We start from the raw sequence: 26,129 nt of genomic DNA on the forward strand, positions 1-26,129 counted from the left end.
ATAAAAACAATAAAAACAGTGAAACAATAAAACTAAGATCGGGACTTTTTTTTTATTCCCCTGCTTTCATGCGTTCTTGCTCACTGATAAAATCTATATTAGAATTCTCACAGAAATATCTGTGGTTTTCATTGTTGAATGACAGTGCTGAATTATTTGTGACATAGCGTCAAATGGACGCTATGTCACAACTGGTTGATGTGTTCCTTTATTATCTGGCATGTAGGTGGCATTTAAATTAGTGCAAATAAATAAAAATGTAATAATCATGATTGAGTCACACTACATTTCTCCTGTTATAAACTTCAAAATTAAATTCCCAGTTTAAAAAAAGAAAAAAAAAGAAAAAAGAAATGATTGTAGGCAGATCATTAGAAGAACCATCTGATTTTGTGGAAATAGGATATTCTCCTAGGAAATGAACCATTAGACTAGACTAGACTAGACTAGACTAGACTAGGATAGGATAGGATAGGATAGGATAGGATAGGATAGGATAGAAAACTTTATTGTCACTTTAAATGTACATTAATCAGCATACATTAATCTAGGTTTATGAGATCCCACCTTTCATTGCTCATGTGAATAGACCATTCCCATTTCCATAAGATATGTTTGGGCATAATCTGTGAACCTGCACTTCTGCAGCCACCAATTTTTCAAAATTCGAACCCCCCCCCCCAAAAAAAACCCCCACACTGAAACTCACATCAGGATTTCATGAAAGAGAAAAACAAAGGAGCAGCCCTTTGTTTTAAAGAGGTACCAAAATAATACATGACTCATTGAACTCACCTGTTTCCGTTTGTTCTCGTGAGATTTTATTACTACCTATGCATAATTGTAGCTAGCTGCAAGCTAAGGACTACAGTATTAATGCTTCAATGCTCAAATAACTCAATGCCAGAATGGCAATTTTGATGCTATGAGACGGAATTATGCATGAGATTTTGTAGTTAATACTAGAGCAAGTACTTGTATATTTAACACTTCCTATTGCTGGAATGAAGGAAAATGTGAAGCAGAACTATTGTCAGAAATATGTGCATGTGCATATAGGAGTTTACTTAAGAAGTTCTGACCAGCAAAGGGGTAAAATTGCTGCTGCCGGTGGCAATGGGAAATAATTATAGTGGAGTATAGTTTGGATGCCAAGATTATTGTCTAACATGTATTCTTTCTCCCTTCTGTCCTTTTTCAATGCTTTGAGCATTTCCTCAAAAAAGAAATGCAAAGCACCTTCATCCTCTTGTTGATGTATTTATTATTCAATCCCAAATTCCATGCTAGTCTAATACTAAGATAACATCAGGGATCTCATTTTGTATTGAATTTGAATTCACCGCAGGTCAAGATAAGGCACTCTGCTCTGCATTCTGCATCAAAGGACAGTAAAGTGAAATTTTGGAACCACTTTGCAAAGAATATACACAGGTAAGTCCTAGACCTACAATCGCAATTGAGCCCATTTTTTTCTTGCTAAGTGAGATACTCATTAAGCAGGTTTTGCCCCATTTTAAGACCTTTCTTGCCACAGTTGTTAAGGGAATCACTGCAGCTGTTAAGTTAGTATTATTATTATTATTATTATTATTATTGTTGTTAAGTGAATCTGGCTTCCCCATTGACTTTGCTTGTCAGAAGGTCACAAAAAGGTGATGGCCTGACCCTGGGATACTGCAACCATCATAAATGTGAGTCAGTCGCCAAGCGTCTGAATTTTGATCACATGACCGTGGGGATGCTGCAATGGTCGTAAGTGTGAAAAATGGTCATAAGTCCCTTTTTCCAGTGCCACTGTAACTTTGAATGGTCACTGAACAAACTGTTGTAAATCAAGGGCTACCGTACTTCTAGGAATATTTAAATTGTGCAGAATGTTTTAGTCTTCCAGTCCAGGGCTTTTCAACCAGTGGTACGGGTACCACCTGTGGTACATTGGCACCTGGCAGGTGGTATGCGACCATCTTAGAAAAGTGTTAGCAGGGAAGGGGAATGAACTGAACCGGTAGCAGCACCACACAAGCCTGAGTGAGAGATGGCTGGAGCTGCAGGGCTGTCAGGTCTCAGCGGAAGCGCCAGGATCAATGCTGCTTTCCAGCTGATCGGCACTTCTTTGGGGTTGTTAGGGCTCAGTGGAAGCGCCAGGATCAGCACCAGGCTCCAGCTGAAGCTCGGCGCTGATCTTGGTGCTTCTGCTGAGCCCAGAAGAAGCACCAATCAGCTGGAAAGCAGCACTGATCCTGACACTTCTGCTGAGCCCAGAAGAAGTACCAATCAGCTGGCATGTTGCAGCATCTCCAGGGTCTTGTGATTTACATTCAGATGCTTGGCAACTGATTCATGTTTATGACGATCACAGTGTCCCAGGGTCATGTGAAGTGACCAAAACCTGCTGCAACCACCCAGCAGATGGGGGGAATAAAAACCAAACACTCCCACCCCACCTCCGCTGACAATCCTCAACAGAAATGCTCACAACAATGAAAATCTCGGACAGGAGGAAGAGCGCCGCTGGGTGGGCAGGCAGGTGTCTTGCTCGGTTGTGGCTTGGGGGGCACTTTTTTCAGTGCCATTGTAACTTCAAACAGTCACTAAGCGAAATGTTATAAGTCGAGGACTACCTGTACTTTATCACTTTTTTCCTTTTGGAGGGGTCATCAAGTTTTTGACACCTTGCTAGGCGACTAGTGGTACTCGGATATTGCCATATCCTAAAAGTGGTACAATGGGTGAAAAGGTTGAAAAGCCCTGTTCCAGTCTATAGAATTCAGGTCTTCTTCCAGACATTTCAAAAGAAGTTGGCATTAGAGTAGTGGGAAATACTACCGTAAGTTTCTAGTTCTCTTTATTTTTCAGGAACCATTTCAGGGTTTAATTAATTATCCTTATTATTATATTAACCTTGATAAGAATGAAATAAACTCATATTCAGAATGGGCAAAAATAACAGGAGCAGCATTGGAAAGATTTATATGCTAGGCCAGGGGTAAGCAACCTTGGCTCTTTTATGGCTCAGGAATTCTGGGAGTTGAAGTCCACGAGTCATAAAAGAGCCAAGGTTGCCTACCCCTGCGCTAGGCAATGCTCTGGTTTATGCAGTACACTTTTTTCAGTAGCCAATAGCCATAATGCACAGGAGTCCTGGTAGTTACAAATGCCACTGGAAGGACGGGGGATGAAATTTCAGTGTATCTTTCCCTGTTTTGGGGTAGCTTAGAAGAATCTGTAAAACGTTAATGCCCATTAAACTGTCAGAGGCTTCATGTAGCTATTTCATCTGCTTTCCCATTGAACCCTGGCAGAATCTTTGAATTTAAGTCACTCAAGCTTAAGGACCCCAAAAGAATCAATCCAACTCAGCCACTGCTTTATTTCATTGGATATGCTCCATCACCTTAGAGGTTCTTTTTTTGGTTAAGACCAGAATACTATTTCAGAATTAAAAATGATAAGAGAAATACTTTCTTGAATAAAGATGCCTAGATATTCTTCAATAAATATAATGTTATTTCTTAACAATGCCATATATAGCAAAAATTAGAACAGATGTTCACAGTTCTTCTTTCATACTGAATAGGCCAATATTTCAAAGATGTGATATTGTGTCTGTTTTTAACAGACTGGATGAGACAAAATGGACGGCAAGTGCACTGTCTTTCTTTGTTTTACTTTTAATTAATTATGCCAAAAGGCAAACCTACATAGAAGCACTCAATTCTTCTATTCAGTGTCTCTAGAAATGAAATGAAAATGTCTTCATTTCCAGGAGTGATTCGAGGAAAGAATTTACACAACAGGGAAGAACAATGAGTCACAATAGTNAAACATGTTCACAAAGTCTTTAGGTCTCTCTTGACTTGTGCTTCTTAACCTAGCATTTAAGAAATTATGTAGAGCATAAAGAAGAAAGGAGAATAAGGAAAACAAAAACAACATGACTCGTCAAGAAAATATAAGGCAGACAATCATACCACAGACAACAAGAACATAGAATCAGAACTACTCAAAGCAAAGGAGAGAGTAGCACTCTCAAAAACCTATAGAAGGTTCAAACCATGATTATCTTACTAGCAGACACAGGCTTAACTACAACTATTATGGACAAATCACAATATATACAAAAGGCCAAAGAATTAGTGGAAGGCAAAAAAACCTACATCCCAGTAAACACCAACCCAATTCAGAAGTTTGGCAACCTGATCAGAAAGGTTAAATCACAAAAGAAGAACAGTGGCAGATGAAAAGCAATGGATCCATCCTCCCATGCTTCTATGGACACCCAAAAATACACAAGTCCAACATACCGCTTCATCCAATTGTATTAGTACCAGAGATCCCAAAATGCAACATAGCGAAAGAACTTATAAAAAAGCTTGGACATTTCATATTGGGGAGTAAATATTCTATTAACTTTCCACCAGAGTGCTCCAGAAAACCGAAGACTTAATAATAAAAAAGAGATTATGGTTTCATTTGATGTCATAGCAGTCTTTACAGACTCAGAACTAGCAAAGGAACCCATAGCAGTTGTGTTACATAACACACTTGACCTAAGTGCACCACACATTTGATCTAATCAAATACACTAAGTTCAAAATACCCAGAATCATGGACCTCATCAACCTCTGTCTTACTATCTATTTTCTATTTGATGGACAAATATACCAACCAATCAGAGGATCACCCATGGCATCACTATTCTCAAGACTCATAGCAGAGACTGTAATGCAGTGTCTAGAAAAATATCACTCCCAAACATACAACCAAAAGTATGGACTGGCATGTAGATAACATATTTGTTATAATAAAAAGGGGCAACTAGAGAAGACACATGAAATAATCAACATCTTCAGAGGAATAATATTCATAAGGAAAGAAGAAAACAACAGATTATCCTGTCTGGATATCCTCGCCAGCAGAGAAAATGGTGGCAAATAGAAACACAGGTTTATCATAAACCATCCATACGAGCCAAATGCTTCATTACCAAAGTAACACCCCAACCTCCCACAAGTGGAGCTGTGTAAGAACATTATTCAAATGATCACAAATGCACTGAGGCAACCCAGAATATTAGAAAATGGAAACAGACTGTCTATACCAGATGTCCCCAATCTTTTGGGTACCAAGGACCAGTTCCGTGGAGAAAGGTTTTTCCGAGGACTGGAGGGGGCATGGTTTTGTGTGTTGCCTGCATCCCACGGATGGGGCTTTGCTTGTTTCTGCGGATCGGTGCTGGCATGCCATGGCACGGTACTGGTCCACGGACTGTGGGTTGGGCATCCCTCGTCTATACATCTTCCAATAAAATGGATACCCAGGCAACTTTATCAAAAAGTGCCCGACTATTCAACCCACTACAGCACAACCAACACAAGCTATGAAAAGGGAAACATTGCCATATATCAAAAAACATCTCAGAAACAACCCACAGACTGTTACATCAACATGGCATCACCATTGCATACAATCCAACAAAAGCCCTCCAAAATAAAAAAAAAACCCCAGTAGTCCAAGAAGTAAAAATATGAGCCATCTGAAACATACAATGTAAGGACCGTAACAGTCTTTATTGATTTATTTAACTTATTTATTAAATTTGTTTGCTGCCCATCTCACTGTGAGGAGACTCTGGGCAGCTTACAACATTAAAAGCAATAAAAAAGTTGTGTGTGTATGTAACTAATAACAATAAAAATTATGAATAAAAGATGGGAGGGGAAACAGGATGCACAATGGAGGGGATATGGGATGTTCTGTTGGTCCATCAACCACCTCCAGTGTGATACTCCCCTACTGAAGCCCCATTATGCAGTATAAATCAGCAGAATAGTAGCAGAGCACATCCATGAACACCAACTGGCAGTAAGAAGACAGTATGAAAACTGCTTAATTTCACAACATATGCACAGACTTAAACATAGTTTCAACTGAGAAACTGTGAGCATCCTTAGACCAAGCTAAATCCAAAAACATTAATTCCTGGAAGCTCAGCACTCAGGCAAATCGGTCATTTACAGGCACATAGAGATTAACCACATTTACACATCATTCGAAAGAATAAAACAGCTAAAAGGGAACAAAAAGAGTTGAACATCTCCTAGCCAGCAATCAACACCCAGGTAAGCAGGAGTTAATATCAGGAGCAACACCAGACAAGCAATCAAGCAGTAAGCAAATACCCTAAAACAGGGGTGTCAAACTGCCAGTCCGCGGGCCGGATGCGTTATGCCGAAACCATGCCCACCCCAGCTCCAGCAATGGGGAAAAAGTCGCGATGAAGTTTGAAGTTTGAAGTTTGAAGTTTTATTGCATTTATATCCCGCCCTTCTCCCAATGGACTCAGGGCGGCTTACAGCCAATTAAAAACAGAACAATCAATACAAATCTACAAAATTTAAAATCAATTAAAAGATATATACAATAGGCCTATTCATATTTTAAAATTAATTAAAAACCTGTTTAAAATATCCCTAGGCCAGTCCTGCCTGCTGAAACAACCATGTCTTGAGGGCGTGGCGGAAGGAGGGGAGATCCGGAATCAACCGGATCTCTGGGGGCAGCTCGTTCCAGAGGGTGGGGGCTCCAACAGAGAAGGCTCTCCCCCTGGGGGTCGCCAACCAACATTGTCTGATTGACGGCACCCTGAGGAGACCCTCTCTGTGGGAGCGTATCGGCCGGTGAGAGGTAATCTGTGGCAGAAGGCGGTCTCGGAGNGTAGCTAATTTTTTATTGCTGAGGCCCAGAATGGACTTCTGGAAGCAGCATCCACACAGAGAACCGGTTGTTCACATATTTGAATCCCACCACTGGCTATTGTGTATAAACACAGAGAAAATCCAACCCTTTCTAACATTGAAGATGTTACCTAGCTGAGTAATGAAACATTTGCAAGAAAATAACTAAATTCAGAGAGCACCAAGGAGTCCACTCTCTGGAGAATAATCTAAAAATGCAAAGAGGGTAGCAAAGAAGCATTGCTTCTTTTTTATTTTATTCTTGTTACAGCTTCTTTTTCTCTCTGCCCTGATTATATTCCACTGCAGGCTTCCCCAATGATATGTATTGCCACCCACATAGGGACCTCTTAAGTCTGGGCCCTCCCGACCTCCCCTCCAAGTGGACACCAGCCCAAAGAGGTCTCTCACGTTGGCACCTCTGCCTAACAGGGCACGTAACACGGTGGTATTCAGTCATGATCGACAGCCACACACATGGGGCGGTGATGGTCACTCTCTCTCTGCAGTGACTCACGTGGGATGATGGTGGTTGATCTCAGGCAATAAGAACTTACAGGGAAGATGGTAGTCAATCTCTAATGAGAACAACTTGCCCAGAACAATGTTAATCAGCCTCTGGTGATGGCAACTTGCCTAGAACGATGGTGGTCAGTCTCTGGTGGCAGCAACTTGCCTAAAACAATGGCGATCAGTCTCTGGTGATAACAACTTGCCCAGAATGATGGCAGTCAGTCTCTGGTGACAGCAACTTGCCTAAAACAATAGCAGCCAGTCTCTGGTGGCAACAACTTGCCCAGGACGATGTTAATCTGTCTTTGATGACAACAACTTGCCTAGAACAATGGCAACCAATCTCTGGCACTGGCAGAGGTCTCCCTTGTCTGCTCTCCTTGTCCCTCTCTGACCTCACTCCATGTAATCCCTTTTTATCTCCCTCAACTGATCCTATAAAGAAAAAAACCCCTTACCTCCCACTAAAAGACGTTATGTCAAACTCTTCCCTAACTCTCCCTCTGCCTAACTTACTCCAACGAGGGAAAGGAATTAAAACTCCCCAAACTACCCTCTCTCCCTCTCTTCATCTGGCCTGCCTGCAACGAAGGAGAAAGAAACAATAAAACTTCACCTTTTCCCACCCCTCACTCTCTCTCTCTCTCTGCCTAGCCTGCTTCCAGCAAACGGCTCCAGCAACTACTCTCACCCTCTCTTTCTTTGCCTAGCCTGCTTCCAGCAAACGGCTCCAGCAACTACTCTCACCCTCTATCCCTCCCTGCCTGGCCTGCTTCAAGCAAACAGCTCCAGCAACTATTCTCACTCTCTCTATCCGTCCTCCTCTCGTCCGCCTTGCCTATAATGAAGCAAAAAAAAGCAAATGCGAAAACCCCAGCTTCTTACTCTCCCTTCAATCAGCTGGCTCAGAACAGCAAGCTCCACCAAGCTGTCTCTCTTCCTTCCTTCTATCTGTTTCCTCCTCCTTTTTCTTCCCTCTTCCGAGCCACACCCCACCGCCAGACCCATGGCAGCTGCCGGAGCTCCTCATCTTCCTGCCTAATTGGCAGAGCTCCTGGCAAAGCCTCCCAGCTGGCCCCATTCTCACCCCAACTCCGCTACAGATATAACCACTGAATCACTTCCTAAAACAGGAATAAATGTCTCTTATGTTCATACAACCCCAGGCTCCATTTTGTGGCTTCAGAGTACTTAGGATTGGATTCAGAAATTCAATGGTCAGTATCTTTGTTGCTGTTTGCCACTAAATATCCCTCACAACTTAGAGCTTGAGATACCAAGAAAAAGAATATGTGACTTTGAGAATGAAAATGGTAATCCTTCCCTGAATGATGAGGTCCACGATTGGGGTTCTGTTTTAAAATAGATATAATTTATACATCCTATCTCATAATAATGTGCTGGTTAGTCTCATAAGTAATCCTTAAACTGTGGTAGTTAAGAAGAAACACTGCACTTCTAGACTATACAAGCCACTGCAATTCCTCATCCACAGAATTTGGGAAGTTAAGAAGGTCCTAGAAAATGTTGAGTTTTATTTCTAGCTCTCCTGTATTTAAATATCTCTTCTTCCATTGTTTAATTAACTAGGAAAAGATGGAACAAGACCTTGTTGGATTCACCTGAAATTCTCTGCACCCAATGTTGATAGCATCTGAAACCCTACAGTGCAAGATTAACACGTCATTTCTTAAATCTATGTTCCATGGATTCATTAGTGCTTACTCCACAAGTAGTGGGATTAGGACTGTACTCCAATTTAATCCTACTCAGGTTTTTTCAGATAAGAAACTGGTATGCAAGATGAGTTTGTCTCTTGTCTGCACAGAAGGATTAACTTGGCTTTCTGCCTCTCCCATGTTATTTGCATCAATGCATTGTCACTACAGGAGAGAGAATAAAAGCCAAGATGAAAAAGTATTCAAAGAATTAAATGCATCATTATGTTGCCCATTACCCTAGGATTAAAGTATTTTGGTTCATATAATTTAGTTGTGAATATACATGCATAGACTTGAGTTTATTCGTTTTGAAAAAGTTCCACTAGGCTGAAATCTAATACAAGATTACTACTAGTTAATCCTATTAAAATGAGCATATGCATTTTAGGCAGCATTGCACACAATAGGCAGGATCACACTAGCTATGATAAACAGAAGTGTTACAGGGGCTTTCTAAAACAAAAGTGGAATGCGGTAAACTATAGTAAATATAGATGTCTTGGTTTTTAAATTAAGTAGGAGTCTCATCTAAGTATTTAGTCTCATCTAAGTATTTACCCAACCTGGCCCTGCTTAGTTTTTTGAGATCCACCAAAACTGGGCTGATCCTCCAGTGATGGAGGATCAGATTGGGCAAATACTTAGATGGGACAATAGGAAATTTTAGGACTATAGGCCAGGGAATCTTCAAACGTGGCCCTTTTATGACTTGTGGACTTCATCTCCCAGAATTCCTCAGCCAGCGTACCTGGCTGAGGAATTCTGGGAGTTGAAGTCTCCAAGTCATAAAAGGGCCAAGTTTGAAGACTCCTGCTATAGGTTAATCTGGGAAGTAAAAAAAAAAAACCCTGAAAAGAAGACAGTTGCAAACAATTTCTATCCCATTGCCGAGAAAACTAAAGCCCTAACTGAACTTGATTCAAGGGAGAGTTTAATAACTGATGTAATTGCCAATGAAATGGCAGGAAATTTGGGCAACTCTCTCAGACAGTTTGAGGTTTTCTACTGGCTGTCAAGCAGAAATTTCACCTCATATTAATCTTTCTCTTTTGACTTTCACCTGGGAGAAGAGATGTGACAGCTAATCAAAGTAGGAGAATGCTCTAATCAGAAAACAAATGGCAGTTTTTAAGAGGTTACTCTTGGGATTTCTGAGTCTAGAGCAGATATAAGGGAGCCACAGCTAGTGTTAATTAAACAAAAGGGCTGCCATGGCCAAGGATTAAGAATTGATGCGATAACCCCCCTCTCTTGAAAGAATGATCTTCAGATTACAGTAATGAGATTGATAGGCCTCTGGGCATTGGTGTTTCATCTTCAGGCATCTCTCCATAGCCCAAAGCTACAGGAAGTTAAAACATTTCTTTTCAATGGAATCTAAAATAAAGCAAGATTGTACATTTTTAACACAATAACTATATGAAATGAGTACTGGGATGATGACAGTTAATCTATCCCTCTCTGTATTAAAAATACATCATGATGTAATTTGTATTTCTGAAAATAGTGTTCAAACGAGTGAAATTATATTTTGACCACGGTTTATTATACAATGCGGTTTTTTCCATGAATTAGGGGGAGAGAATGGTATATACTGGGAAAGTTGCTTGCAAAAATGCATGTGCCATGGAAAACATTTACATAATTTTATAGCTAGAAACATTCCTATGGATTTTTAAGTTGTTCAAAGTGATGAGGAAACCAGATGGGACTTGAACAAATGCTAATAATACGCTGAGTAAATCAGACTGACTCTTCCATCCTTAGGCAGTTTGACTTATAACTACATAAACAAGTTAGGATGCATACAAGACAATGTGTAACACTGATACATTTCCTGGCCAGTAATTTGTTTTCTCTTTTTCACCTTTTCTGCATCCAATCCATTCTTTTTATGGAATGAATCCTTGAATCCTCCCTGTGAGTATAGCCTTCATAAAGATGGATATTCAGATGCATAACTTAATCTGTTAGGAAATCTGTACAGAAGTTCCTTGAACACAGAAGCTACTCCCTTCATCTCAAGAATAGAAGCTTTAGAGAATGTACCAACCAATATATATCAATAAAAAAGTTAACCATACACCTGTTTACTTCTGAACAGATGTGTTATGGGGAGGCCACGTTGGTTGGGAAGACATGTAAACCATACAAGACACTGACATGCTGGAACATATCCAAAAATCACATCTTGTCTTATATGAAGTAAAGAATTAGCTTAAGTTAAGTTTTCTTCCCCTCAACATGAAAAAGAAGTATCTACTGAAAATATAACATGTTAGAGGTGGCAGCCTAATATTAGAAAGGAGATGAAAAGTGTAATTTGGAACTGAATCCACTGTGCAGAACTAGCAACTGCTTTTTCAAAGACCCACATAGCACAATCCAGTTTGGGATTGTTCAGAATTAATCTCACTGAATTTACTCCATGCTAAGTGTTTATAAGATAGTATTTCTTCTAAATAGTTGCCAGGAATACTTCTCCCCCCCCAGAACATAATGAACTCAGTGACAAGAATAAACATGGATCGGCCTTCCTTTTCAGAGGCAAAGCATAGCAGTGCAAGCTCTTTTCAACTCAGCTCAAACTCAACCATTTCCTCATTTCAACTGTACCTATCACATTACTTTTACAAGATCATCTTTTTTATCCCTGCTTACAACCAGATATCCAGAGCTACAATAAAGGAAAGAAGCAAAATGTTTTTTTATAAGTTATCAGTTATTAAAGCTACCCTCCTTAACCCAAACAAAAACTAAAGTCAAAACAAACCTCTCAAGAGACTCAAAGAAGCCCATGCATTCCAGTTGGAATCAGTGCCTTCAATCTCCAGCTGTGCAGTTGGGAAAACTGAAAAGCTCATTGCTCATCTGAGAAGAAAAAACAATTTGCCCAGTCCACGCCCAAACCAGAGGAATGCATGAAAGGTCAAACATCACTTGAATGCCTCCAGGAAGTAAGCTTCCTTATTAACCTCAGAGGGAGCTGGCATTTGGAGTTGCATTTGGAGCTACCTGGATGAGTTTCACAATCCCTTTCCCAAACAATGCTGCTTTGTTTTGGCAGAAGGCCTGTGCTTAGAATGACAGCTTTGCAATATGTAGAACTTCGTCTGCTGAAGCTCTGTGTAGAGAGTTAAGTGGTTAAGAAATGAGGATGGCTTGTATTGTAGGATGTGCTTGCAACTCAGAGAGTTTAGTGTGCGTACATATGCACTCAGAAGCAACACAAGTACACATTATGATCTTGTGACCCTTTTTGTAAGTACAAGCAATTTTGAGGGTGATTAATCATAATATATAATAGGTATTATGAGTGTCTCCTAAATTTTCCTTCCCTGTCCGTAACATTTGCTTACAATCATATAAACAATAAATGCAGTTTATTGAAAACTAGATTCTGGACTGTTGCCTTGTGCCTCTTTGGAAGGCAGTTGATTTTACCTATTCATTTATTTCCCTATGAAGCCCATTGCATTTATGAGGAGGGAAGAGAATAAGATAGTATCAACCTCCCTAAATAATACTGAGGGAGGAGAGGAGGAGGGACATTGACTCAGTGTAGTCATTTTCTCCATTAGTTTCTACAACAGTGGCCCCCAACCTTTTGGGCACCAGGGACCGGTTCTGTGGAGAGAGGTTTTTCTGTGGATGAGAGAGGGCATGGTTTCGCATATTTCCTGCATCTCACAGATGGGTCTTTGCCTGTTTGCACGGCCCAGTTTGTGTCATGTCATGGCCCAGTGCCATTCCACAGACCAGGGGTTGGGGACCCCTGTTCTACAAAACATCTTGTTGTTACTCTGTCCATTCCCAGAGGATTCAAAAGTCAGCAGTCTCAGACTCCAGAGACATTTGCAACATTGAACTGAAGAGTTAGTCAGCCTCAGGGTCCCCTCATTCCTTGATAGTTTTGGAATTTTGGAACACTGCAGATAGTGTTTACATTTTTCTGTAACTTATCTTCAGGAATCACGCTCTGTCTGAGGTCTGTAAATGTCTCATAAATAGACCTTCTGTAACATGAGTTTGTCTGTTTATTTGGTTATCCTGATATCTTCTCAAGTATGTGATTAGTTTATCTTCATTATCCTGTTGTGTTTGGCTCAGATATCACTATCTCTCACCATCAACATGTTATCAATGTTTTTTTAATTATTATTATTCTTGTCAGGCATCCCAAGGCTGATGTTACCTTGCTTTCAAATGCCTTTTGGTCAGAGAGAATGCCCATTACATTATTTAGAGGACATTATCTCCTAAAAATGATAAATGGCAATAACGAACCAGAGTCCTCAATTTTAGTATACCTGAAGGAATTCTTTATATTATAATGACAAGATGTATGGAAATATATTGAAATAGAAATGGCTATTGTGGTGGAATATGTTGTGGATTCCAAGAAGGGAGGGGCTGCATTCCAGAGAATCAAGACTGATCTCTTGATTGGGAGAAAGAAAATTAAGAATTTTCTTCCCCAGAGATTCTCAGAGTATATCTTTAATGATGCAAGCAATTGCTGTAGCTTTGCAAGATAGTTTAAGAACAATAAAGGAAACTGCTCTGAAGTAACTCTACATGTCTTTCTTGTTTTTGGGGTCCTGATATTATTTCTATAAATATAAATAGCTTTTTTAGATATTTTCATAACTCTAATAGTCAAAATATATACAAACAAAAATATATGCCTTTCCACCAGCCCACACCCAGACAAGCGGGGATTAATACCAGACAAACAATCCAGCAGAGAACATTACCTTAATTAAGAAACTACCAAGAAGAAAATCACACCCCCACCAACATTGGCAGGGCAAGCCACTGTACATAAACAGGGAGCAAATCCCACATTCACTTACACTGATAATGTTACCTAGTTGGGTACTGAAACATCTGCAAGCAAACAACAAATCTTTGAGAGGACCAAGAACTTCATAGTTCAACTCTGAGCCACACATATTCTTTTCTATTGGGATCTTTATATTGAATCATTTGGCGTGATTAAGCTTGGAAATGATGTAAATTATTGTGTGCATTTAAGTAGTTTGCATCAAGATTAGCATAGCATAAAACTACAAGCTGCAATTGAAAAACAACAGGGAAATAGTTGGAAATTATCAGAGAAATAACCGGTTAATATATGACGGATGTAAAAATAGGCAAACAATGCAAGCATAAGCAAGGATATATATATACTATATATGCAAGTGAACAACCCCATGTCCTACAGATGGCATGCATCCCTAGCTTATTTTATGGCTTGAAATCTCTGGAATATAAGAGGAAGAATTATTTTAAAGGTTTGGGGGAAGTTAAGGTGCAATCTAAGGAACACAGTTTAGCCCTTAAACTCTACAATCTTCCCAATTGGGATAATTATATATTGCGTCTTAATCCCTCCATCTCAAAAAAAAAAAAAAAAAAAAGGACTTGGAGCTTGCAAACTCTGATAATGTTCTGACATCATTTCTCACATTCTCAGCAGCCTCTGGCTGTAAGAAAATGATGTGTCTTTATGCCGACTCTACAAGGAGCCTTAGACTATTATTTGTTTTCAGTAATGAGCTAGTTTTCATTCCCTGTTACTCGGTTTGTTAATACATCTTTTACTAAGTATATTTACTATTTACCCTAAACAATACCCATTTATGGATTGGGAGCTAATTAAAAGGATCCATTTCTCCTTTAAAGTAATAGGGCAAATGCCATTTTGAGGCAATGGGTTGAGGGAACTGCTCCAAAACAACTGAGGGGCAGAATATCTGGCTAACCTATTGCTGATGACCCAAATTCTACTAGTATATCCAGATCTGCATTCTGTATTTCTTAGTCAAGATAGCAACATTTAACCAAGCAACCACCACTCAATGTGGAGCTCCGCTCAGTGGTAACTAATGATTTCCCCTCCATTCTTAATTGCCAATCTACCTGCTACTTGCATCCTCCAATCCTTCTTCCTCAACTTCTGGAAATAATCCCTTTAATCTCCACAGGTCCCACTTTTTAAGCAAAAGAGTGCTCTAAACCTATCCTGGAACTTATGTTCGGGGAAAGTAGAAAAGATCAAATAGACAAATAAGGCAATGAAAGTCTGAGGTCAGCTGAGTTTGACCCTTGCTAACAATATGAAGTGATTTGGCACTGTTCTCTTACAGGATTTTTTTTCCCAGCTTCTCACTTTAGTTGACTCTTTGGGGTTTCCTGCTAATTTCTGAACAAATCTGAACATAGATCACATCAGTCAAGTCTGGCTAAGTGCAGCTACCAGCTCTGACAAACAAATGCTTCCCTACTGGATTGGCTTGTTTCAAAGATCTTTTCTGTCTCTTTCCATTCTTCTGTATCTTGCTGAGTAACAAATATGCAGGAAGCCACCCTGACTCGGTGGTGGCTTTAAAGACTCATGACACAGATCTTTCCATGTTAATATGAGCAAAGAAACTGCCTTATTTTGGAAGAGACTTTGTGTCTTACAGAGAGGCTTAATGCTAGTGATTTACTTTTCTGCATTTTACTGCTTGGTCTGATATATATCTCAACACTCTTTAATCTTCATTAACATTGCTTGCTGGTTTTAAGAATTAAATCTCAGTGCTGATACAGAAGAATGAGTAGCCCTTGTGTTTGTTAATGTCACTGTTTATAGTCAAGTAAACTTTCTATGTAGCTCCAAAAAGGTGAGCTGATTCTGCAAGACTTAGAGAATATGTATGTGTAAAATAGTATGTATAAAACACTATTTTGCTATTTGATATTCATGTCCATTGAAGTTTTGTAGAGTTGGAAGGATAAACAGGTAGTAAAAACTAATTCAGAGCAATCTTAGTCATTTGTAATTATGGCCTTTTTAAATAAAATTCCAAATCAGGGAACTTAACAGTTGATACTACTGATCTTATTCTTATGCAATTTCTGGAATGAATTAGGTAATTTTAGTATATAATATGCTGATTCAGTGACCTAAGAACTAAGGAGATGGGTAGTCTAATGGTTTAGTACATCTACCCTAACAAATAACCAAATGATAAGCTAATGGGATATATTGACTAGTACTTTTTATTATGAAAAAAAATATTTTTATAAATTCAGGAGATTGCCTTGTAAATTATCTATTTTTTGTACAGTTTGTGCAAAATTCTTGATTAATTTGGAAAATAGCGCACATAGTTATGAAAAATATAGCACCATATACAATAACTTCTTTTCAAGTTATCAAATGAATAAAACCATTCTTTGCATTACTTATGTGAGCTATAGAGAACACACACCAAAACCTTCTTAGAAATAGTATCTATTCTCTAGAATAGAGAAGGTTAAACCTCTTGCAGCCAACGGCTATGACTGCACAGCAGTGGTAGGACATCATAGTAAATTTTTGCATCACTGTCCTATAGGGGATATCAGGCATTAATAACCCTATTTATTTTGTTGTAGATTTCTGACATTTATAGTACTTGGATTTTTTTCCTGCATAAAATCATAAAATTATGCACTCATTATTTATCAGTTTGCAGATAAATTTTGGTGCTACTGCTAGGGGTATAAGGGCCCAAACGTCCCTCCACCAAAAAGGGGGGAGGGTCATGGACTAGATGTAGAGGACCCTCTTCTGCTCTAGAAAGTTTCTGGGTTTAGGATTACTACCCTGGCTGTTTATTCCACCAATAGATGATGATTTGTATTGGCATTTCATTTTTATTTTTGTATTCATTTTTTTTAATCTTTGGTTTTGCTTTTTGATTTTATTAAACTATGTGACTTCATTTCAATCCATTTCATTGCCTTTTTGTTTACCATTTCGAGCACTTTAAATTGGAAAGAATGCTCAGACGTTTTACAAATAAAAAAATAACTTGATGCATAAACTTTGGTGAAGACTAAATTAAACTATAACAATGAACTATGTCCTCATTTGAGATAATCCGATGAGTTGGCCCCAGCTTCTTTCATCTGTTGCATAGCAGAGCGTGAGAGAGAATTTTTTAGAAGCCAGAATTAATCCCTCCTTCCGTGGCAGATAAAGTTTGATTTTCAATTTGCTGCCTGGTAATCAAAAACATATCCTTAGATTGCCTACTCTTAAGTGTATTGTTTGTTCACTTATCTTTTCCTTATGAGCAGCATACAATAGAGATAATGGAAAAAAGAAAGAACAAAAATCATGAAAGAAAAGGAAAAGCTACGCATTTACCTGGTCTGGTATGTTATATGGGGCTTCTAATTTCTCTTGGTGCTTTGCAGTCACACAAGGGTTGCTAGAACTGATGAGCACAGGAGAGCTGATATCCAAAGTCTGCCTTCCTGTGGGTGAATGGACCATCCTGTTGAGGGTATTTAGGGCAGTTGTAATAGAGAACTGTCTCATCGTCTTCCTTCTAGATTCAGATCCCTTGCAGAAAGTGGGTGACTCTACACCTTTTGATCTAGGTAAGAACCTTTGTAAAGGAGAAGCACATTTCAGGGGAGAAGACTGGTAACTTTTGCTCCTTTGAAGAAGTTGCTGTGCTGTTGCATTTGGCTGGAAAAAGAACAGGAGGGAGAAAAGAGATGTGACTTGGTTGATAGCAACCCAAAGATTTTAAGTTGCAGAACTGAAACTCCAGGAACTGCTTGAGTAGTTATCTCTAGCAACATGTGGAATGGCATTACTGATTGGGTCTACACACAGTGCTAAGTCATAGCTTATTTAACAATCTTATTGATGTTTTATGAAATTTGCAAAGCCGTTCAACTCTCTAGGGTTGCTGAGTGGCATACAATATTAAAAAAAATAAATTAACATAACAGTAACAATAAAAGGATAGTGAAGCATTCAGAAAGAATAAAAGTAACACCCCCTTAATGTATACCATTCTCAGAAAGTGCCATCGTACAATTTAACCCAGAGTTTTAAATGCTTGTTTGAATGAGGCCAAGGAGGATACATATGAATCTTGGGGTCTGCGTCTGTGTTGTTTCATAGAGCAGAAGCTGGGACAGAGAAAGATCATATTCTAAGTTTCAACAGATGGCAGAGTTTAATCTATGGGACCTGAAACATATCAATTCTGCTGGAATGAATAGGATGAGCAGAAATGTAGGAGACAGATGGTTTCTAGATAATGAGGCCTTATGACCTAAAGGTGATATCCAGCACCATGAAATGTACCTGTAAGCTTACAGGTGACCACCGTAGTCATACAATAGAGATGTGTACATGGGTATATCATCACATGCTTATGGTGGGCCAACTGCAGCGTCTGAATGGCTTTCAAAGATAGCCTGACACTGTCTAGAAGGCTTTCGAATGCAGAAATAGGCAATTGGTGGAAAAGATAAATCAGTGAGAAGGCCTTCCTGGCTACCACTGCTACTTGATGCTTCAGCAGGAGCTGTAAGTTCAGAAAAACTCTCAAATTGTGCATTAACTTTGAATGGAGAATTAAAGATAGCAAAGTTCTGGGTGATCATAAGATCCATAGCCACTTAGTCTCATTAGTGGTGAGCTTGAGTCTCTCTACACACACACACTCACATACACATATATACCCCGATGAGTCCATTATTACCAACCTTAGCTCCTTTAATAGCATTGGCTATACACAGAACATACTCTGAACTTTTAAAGGCAAGATTATTTTGTCCCACTCACTACTTCTAATACCATACTAGAGAGGCTTCAGATCTCTCTTAATTTCCGGTTGTCTATCATTTGATGGGTATGTTAGCTTGCTTTAAACAACCATCTAATGGATTTCAAGGCGAATTTTTTTCTCAAGACTGAAATCGCAAGCCACGATCAAATGTGCTGACAAAGAACATTCTGTGAGATTGTGTGGTGCGGGTGTATATTCATAGTACATTCAATAAATTGTTCTTACCTCCACAAACAAGATGGGAAAAATTCCTGTTCTGTCCCCCAACTTTCCCTCTGCCCAATTCTCATCCATTCGACTGATTATAGTGATTATATCACCCTGAAAGATAATAAACATAAAGACTAACCAGGGTAGTTGCTTATGCTTGATAGGGGATCTGTGGTTTACTGCATTACAGTGAAAGATAAATTATATCAACTTGGTTTGTAAGCCATTAAAATATGAAACGTTGCCTACACTATGTGTGTAAAATTAAGAAGACCCTTAATTTTTTCCCCATGTGATCTTTATGAAGCTCTTTCCTTTTGGTCAAATATATCAAAGTAGTTGTACTATTTTTCTTTTTAAAAAAATCTCAACCGTATTAACAAGTAGATTGGTATTTCTCAAAACAATTCTAACATATGTGCATGAAGGGAAAAAATATTTGAACCTTTCAGCACATCACACTCCTCAATATTTTAACATAAACAAGATACATTTAGCTACCAGCTGAATGAATGGAAAATGAATTCAAGGAGAGATGGTGATGCAGAAGCTACTTGGATGTGAGTAAAAAGGATTGTGGTACAGAATGCTGCAGAAGTATGTGGAGTTACTCTATGGGAAACAGGACAAAGGTTGCAAGGTGGAATGATGAAGTAAAAGAGAATGATTAATATGATTAATGAATAATGAGACTGAAGGAAAAATAACACGCACACACACACACACACGAAGGCAAAGATAGATAAATAGAGAGAGAATGTAGTCAAAGAAAAAAGGAATAGTTAAGGTGTAAAGATGCAGAGAAAATGCAGAACGATTCTGACGAAAATTGAAACAAATATTTTTGAAATGTGTGAAGTCTAAACAAAGATGTTTATAAGAGGGTAAGGAAAACATGATGAAATGATGTATGATGAAGCTGAAGTGAGCTGAATACTATTTTAGGACTATTTTTGAGATTTGCATGGGACAGCTTATATGTTGAAAGAGAAGAACTGAAAACAACAACAACAAATGTGCTTATAATGAATACTTGTGATAGTAGAAGTATGTTGAATGAGGACTGTGAAAGAAAGAATACTCCAATAGCCCTCCTTCCCCTGTTGCAGGACTTTTAAGAACCGCTTAAAGATACTACCCTTTTAGATCTAAATATCTTGTTTTGAAATCAATGATTAGTGGAGAAGACAGACGAGTGGGAGGAGGAGGAGGAGGTGGAGGAGGAGGAGGAGGAGGAGGAGGAGGAAAGAAGGGAGGAGAGGAGTTTCAAGAACCAAGAACCAAGTGCTGAAGCCTTGAAAATGACAGGAAAACAGATAAACCTTGACAGTGGCAGGGCAAACCACTTTTCATCACCTACCAATCTGTCCTCAGCCATAGAAATGGCAATACATTTCCTTCTTTTTGCCCAGATGACAAGGGCTTTATATGAAACCCCCAAATTCCAGCATTCTAACAGAGGTGTAGAAAAGCAGATGAGCTTTGTCTCCAGCAACATTTTTAAAAAAGCAAAAGACCCCAAACCAGATGGCATGCAATCCAGGCAATGTTTGCAGTGAGCAAAACAAATTGCCTCTCTCTGTGATTCCTCATTGTGCATGCAGTGATGTAGAAAGTCTTTTTTTTAAAAAGTGTTTATATTGATGAAATGAGCAGCAGCAGATGCGTCAGTGAAAGCTGGCACTCACAGCTGGCTCTTCCATGTTTCCGGCAATGATCACAACTAACTGTTCAGAACCATGTTCCTATAGTTCTCTCACCAGCCAGCTCCACTGTAATCTCAATGCAGTAATACAGGAATGTGCTTAAGTGTAGCCTGTCCCATTATTCACTTTGCCCCCCCCTATATCTGAAACAAAAACCTTGCTCCTTCTTTCTCATTGGGCGCATTGTTATTCTATCTTGCAATGTGCATCTTTTGTCAGCTACCTGATGCTATAGACTCATGCCTAGGTGGCCCTGTTACTTATGCTTATTATGAGCAATGGAACAACAGAGATATTCACAGGATAAATGTAGTGTGCTTTAGGGGATGACACTGATGATTCCATGATGCCTAGGTATTCTGTTTTTTCACTGATGATTTATAGCATCTTCTAGCCCAGGGGTAGGCAACCTTGGCTCTTTTATGACTCATGGACTTCAACTCCCAGAATTACTGAGTCATAAAAGAGCCGAGGTTGCCTACCCCTCTTCTAGCCTAAATCAGCCATAGCTTTGGCAATAAAAAAGCCTGTCTTCAGTACTATTCTATCAGCACAGGGAGGGTTGGATGATACCACAAGATGCTAGAAATCTCTAGCATCTGTTTTCTGATGTACACTGTAAACCATTTTCCTTCAAAGCTTCATCCGATACACCTACTTGCTGTGCTGAAACCTATACTATTATTGTATACTATCAACATTAAATCTACCCAGGCTATGATATTACAAAGCTAAAGATCGAGCTAAATTTAATGTGGTAAATATAGAATAAATTGCTGACAAGAAGCAGTTGGTTACAGTTATGGTTATATTTAGTTGTTTAGATTAGAAGAGTAACGAAATGTTGATATACAGAGAGAGGCAGTCGTGTCATTCATTTGCATCACAGAATTGGTCAGTGGGCTGCTGCAGGATGACAATCAGCATTTCTGCACTAGCAATTTATAGTGTCATCCAACCATTGCTGTGGCAATATATCACAGATATAGACAGGTTTCATCTCACCCCAGCAATAGTTGGGTGGCACAATAAATCACTAGTGTGAAAAGTTTTTTGTTCCTGTCTCTGCAAACTGGTTTGCCAAATGTAGTAGAATCTGTTTATAGATAGCCCAATAGTACAGCTAGCAATCACTGTAAGCAATATAGAAGGGGAAAACTAGAAAGGAAACGAAGAAAGGATAGTTTGAGAAATAGTTTAAGGAAACTATTATAAGAATGAAGAAATAACACACTGGGGACCTGATGATGATGATGATGAAGACGAAGATAGCTATATGAGAAGAAGCTATGTCTTCATAAGATATGAGGGCTTTGAGGAAGGAAATTCACTTGAATTCCTTCTTAGTGCACTTAGTGACAGAAAGGAACAGCAAAACGTGCATATAATTCTTCATATACAGTATCTTGTGTCCTAATAGAAACCTGGAAACAGTATTCTGTTCCTACTGCTTACTGATGCCTGATCAAAGCACAAAGACCCCAGGTAGTAGGAGTGGATAGAGATGTGGAATGTAAAGGCGACAGGTCAGTGAAGATGCCATATTGATGGTCCACCTCTATAGAGGAGAACACTCAACTGACAATTGTTTTGTTTCATTGTCTTCTACTGTGAGATTATTTTAAATGAAAAGTGGATTTTGTTTCAAAACAAATAAATACTTAAATGGAGATATAATTACTAAAAAGGTAGCTCACTATTACTGTATGCCTTAAAAATCTAGGAAAGGATTGAGCAAGTAAGCATGTCTCCTATATTGTTTCCTTTCAGGTTTTTTTTTTTTGCATATCATCAAGTACATATCATAAGTGTAACTGGACATTCTTAAATTAGATTTTCAGTTTTGGTGGCTGGGTGCTGGACTTACCTTATGAAATGACAGGCAGTCTGGTTTTTCGTTTTTATTCTTGGACTTCAGATTAAAATTATATAGTGCTCGACACAGTGGTGGCAGCTGTGGCAACTGTTTGATAATTTGCACAGCGTTTGTTGGAAAAACTCCGCTGACCCTATTTATTTCTCCTAGATACCAGTTTTCATCTAGTTGACGGTACAATGTAATGATGTCTCCTTTGTTGAATCTCAGTTCTCCAGGATTTTGTCCTCTGTAGCTGTATAAGGCTTTAGCCCGGGGAACCTTCATATAAAGGAAAATGAGAAATGAGTCAGCTTATAAGAAAGTCCTCTAAAGGTAACAGGGTAACATGTTTCCAAATAAGGCTGAAGCTTTGAGTTCCCTCAGTAGAAAAGTTTAACGCATGTTTGTCTTTCTCGCCACTGAAATCGTTGGAAGTTAAAATGTCAAACATTTTAACTGGGTTCAATATTTTATTTCCCCATCTCCAAGAATTTAAATAATAACAAAGTAAAGAGGAATGGAAGGGAGAAAAAGCATAGAGGTCAGTGCAATACAGAAACATCTTCTAGTGGATAGGAATTACTGGGAGGGATGGGAAATTTTAATCTTGGTGCTGCAAGCTCTGCACTTTTAGTTGAAGGCTATGACTGTTCTTGTTGATTCACAGCCTTTGCATACTGCTTTGCATAGACCGAAGCCAAATAAAAGCCACCAGCTTTCCTGTTTATCATGAAGAACTTGAATATTCTTTCTGATGCCATAGTGCATGCAGAGCTTCCTTCCATGGAAGTGCAGTTATTGTGAGGGGAGGGTATCCTACTGAACTGAAGGCTTCTTGCTTTCAAAGGATGCTTAAGGTAGAGCACCAAAGCTAGTTGGTTCAATCCAATTCAAGAATTCAATTTCTTGTAGCAGCACTAAAAACAGATTCAGCAATAACGAAGTCTGCCAGATAAGACAGATCAGAACAAACCAGACTCTCTCTTTTTTTGGGAAACACTTGCTAGTTATTTACACAATACTTTGACTTCATGCTTAGATTATGATTATGCCTTTCATTTTGCAACATCTCAATATCAGGAATCTTAGGCCACTGCTTTAAAAACTGAATTTTTACTTTTGAGTTTCAAATTTCAATTTCATCTTCCCCAATCAAGATATTCTTTGGATATGCAGTCCCAGAATTCCTCTGCTATTAGTAACAATTCTGGGTCTTAAAAGTCCATATTTCTGGAGGATATGGACTTGTCTCCAGAAGCTGTGGGTGTTCCAACACTGGAAGTTTTTAAGAAGAGAATGGACAACCATTTGTCTGAAATGATATAGGGCAGGGGTAGGCAACCTTGGCTCTTTTATGACTCGTGGACTTCAACTCCCATGGCTGGCTCAGGAATTCTGGGAGTTGAAGTCCACGAGTCATAAAAGAGCCAAGGTTGCCTACCCCTGGTATAGGGTTTCCTGCTTGAGCAGGGGGTTGAACTAGAAGACCTCCAAGGTCCCTTCCAACTCTGTTATTCTGAGCCACTCAGATTGGGGAAGATTGATTTAATTTATAAGCTTGTACCCTCAGCTGCAGCTAGTTGTTGCCTAACTCAGTGAAATGTCAAGTCAGGGCCAATCCAGCACAGTCAGAAACTTTGGGCTTCTGTATGTGTGGCACATGCCCAGGAAACCCCTGTTATCAATTTTATTAAAACAGCATGGTTGCTTTGATTAAAAGTGGAGAGATATTTGCTCTGAAGAAGCACTTTGATCAAAGTTTTGATGAAATGCCCTTCAAAGATGTGCATCATCCTGCTAATTTATATTTCATGCTGTACTATGCTTTCTATTTGATAATATCAGAATAGCAATAGCACTTAGCACTTAGATCTATACACCACTTCACAGTGCGTTACATCCTCTCTAAGTGGTTTACAGAGTCAGCCTATTGCCCCCAACAATCCAGGTCTTCATTTTACCAACCTCAGAAGGATGGAAGGCTAAGTCAACCTTGAGCCGGTGAGACTCCAAAACTGCAATGGGAGGAACTGGTCTGCTACAATAAGGGTTCCACTAATAATATCTGGTTTTTGACAGTTTGGCTAGTAAAATCAGGATACAATATTCACATGATGAACTGAAATCCTATTTTATCCAACATCTTCAATGTTAAATTAAATATGTAATACATTTGATAATTTAGATTGGCTAAAGCCAATCTAGGCAGCCTCCACTGAATTAACTCTTCTCCTTGTGGATGTAATCTGGAACAGTCATGAAGATCCTTCTGCCAAGCAGAGGAAAGCAGAAGGATGCCATTCAGACAGTACAACAACTTCTAAAGTAAGCCTCCCTGGAGAAGGAGAATGTCTGCAGTCAGCATGCAAGCTTGGCTGTTCTTTCCTCCTGAAACTCCCTTGTCTTCATTTGCGGATGCTGTTTCCAAGAAATTCTGTAAGAATAACTAAAATCTGCTGCCTAAAATTCAGACATGGGGTGAAGTGTGAGAGGTAGTTGCTAATGCCAATTCCCAGCTTTAAAAGGGCTAGGTTTGTCCAGTTGGGTTACTGAAATTTCATCCTTTTTCAGATACATCTGCTGATACAAGAAGACCTTCCCAAGGCTGTTTAATTCTGAGCATCAGCTGAGGAAGCCGTTGGCATTCTTGCTCACTTGTTTTCTAGAGGTTCCCTATGAGCATTTGCAGAAAGAGAATGCTGACCACTAAGTATCAGAGGGACAGCACTTCAGTCTTGTCAGGTCTACCTTCTTTTTACTAGAAGTCAGTCAAGAAATAATGATATGGACAGAGAGCTTAATATCAGCTGCACCTCATAAGCCTTACAATGGGATGGCCTCCAGAAGCCCTGGCTGGCTGAGGAATTCTGGGAGTTGAAGTCCACAAGTCTTAAAGTTGCCAAGTTTGAAGACTCCTGCCTTAAGGAAAACAAAGTGGAAAACAGCATAGTATCTTTTGATTGGTGGTTGTAAGAAGTGTCCACCTGGACACAACCAGAGGAAAGGGCTAACACAAAGGAAACCCAGGCTTTAAAAGAAGTTGTACATGACAAATTAGTTGGAGCTTCAACTCCTAGAAACACAATATAGTCAAAGGTGAAATTCTGGTTGAAAATTTTGGTAGCTGTGGTTATTATAGCAGCATAACACTCAGTTGTTGAGAGCTGTGCCAGGCCAAACTCTAATATTCTGCTCAGAATGCCTCGGAGCACAAATCATGATTTCTTAGGTTATACACATATCTTACAACAATCTTTTGCAGCAGGCTAAAGCAACTCTTTTCCTTACGAGTCAAATAAGTTGTAGAATCAGCCGACAATCACAACCCTAATTTATCCTGTGATTCAAGTAGGTTTGCCACCTTTCTCCACCCATAGATTTCATCTCCATATTAATATTCTTGGCACATGCTAAACCTTTAAAAGGCATTTTGTGCCCAGGAGCAGCCTAGACTAAATATATAGTCAATTCTACACATGCCAAACTTCTCACCTCCTCTGTTTCAAAGATAGCAGATGTGAATGCTTTGTGCTTTTTATAGCTTAACTTGTATTTAGAAGGCCCTCAGCTTAACCCTAACCTTTCTTAAAATTGGGAAATTGAAAGAAGAAAACCTGTGTCCAGCCCATACTAGCTGGTAAAGTTTTTTTTCTTTATATAGCCTCAGCATATTTAAACCAGTCTTAAAATGTGGTTATCATCTCCATTGCCAGTCATCAGCATGGTTAAAATCACATTTCTAACACAAA

At 39.1% G+C, this 26,129-nt stretch overlaps 1 protein-coding gene across 1 annotated transcript in view; it reads right to left on the minus strand.

The window, feature by feature from the left end:
* Positions 1–26,129, minus strand: part of SH3RF2 (SH3 domain containing ring finger 2) — an 81,810-nt gene that overhangs the window by 26,011 nt on the left and 29,670 nt on the right. Inside the window, exons 2-4 of the mRNA XM_015818664.1 lie at positions 22,390–22,659; positions 18,832–18,927; positions 17,163–17,489 (exon numbers count right to left, since the gene is read on the minus strand). Of these exons, the coding sequence (XP_015674150.1) occupies positions 17,163–17,489; positions 18,832–18,927; positions 22,390–22,659 (693 nt within the window). The remainder of the gene's footprint in view (positions 1–17,162; positions 17,490–18,831; positions 18,928–22,389; positions 22,660–26,129) is intronic.

The sequence above is a fragment of the Protobothrops mucrosquamatus genome, unplaced genomic scaffold (assembly GCF_001527695.2).
Source record: "Protobothrops mucrosquamatus isolate PMUCROS unplaced genomic scaffold, P.Mucros_1.0 scaffold777, whole genome shotgun sequence".
In the NCBI taxonomy this organism is placed as follows: Eukaryota; Metazoa; Chordata; class Lepidosauria; order Squamata; family Viperidae; genus Protobothrops; species Protobothrops mucrosquamatus.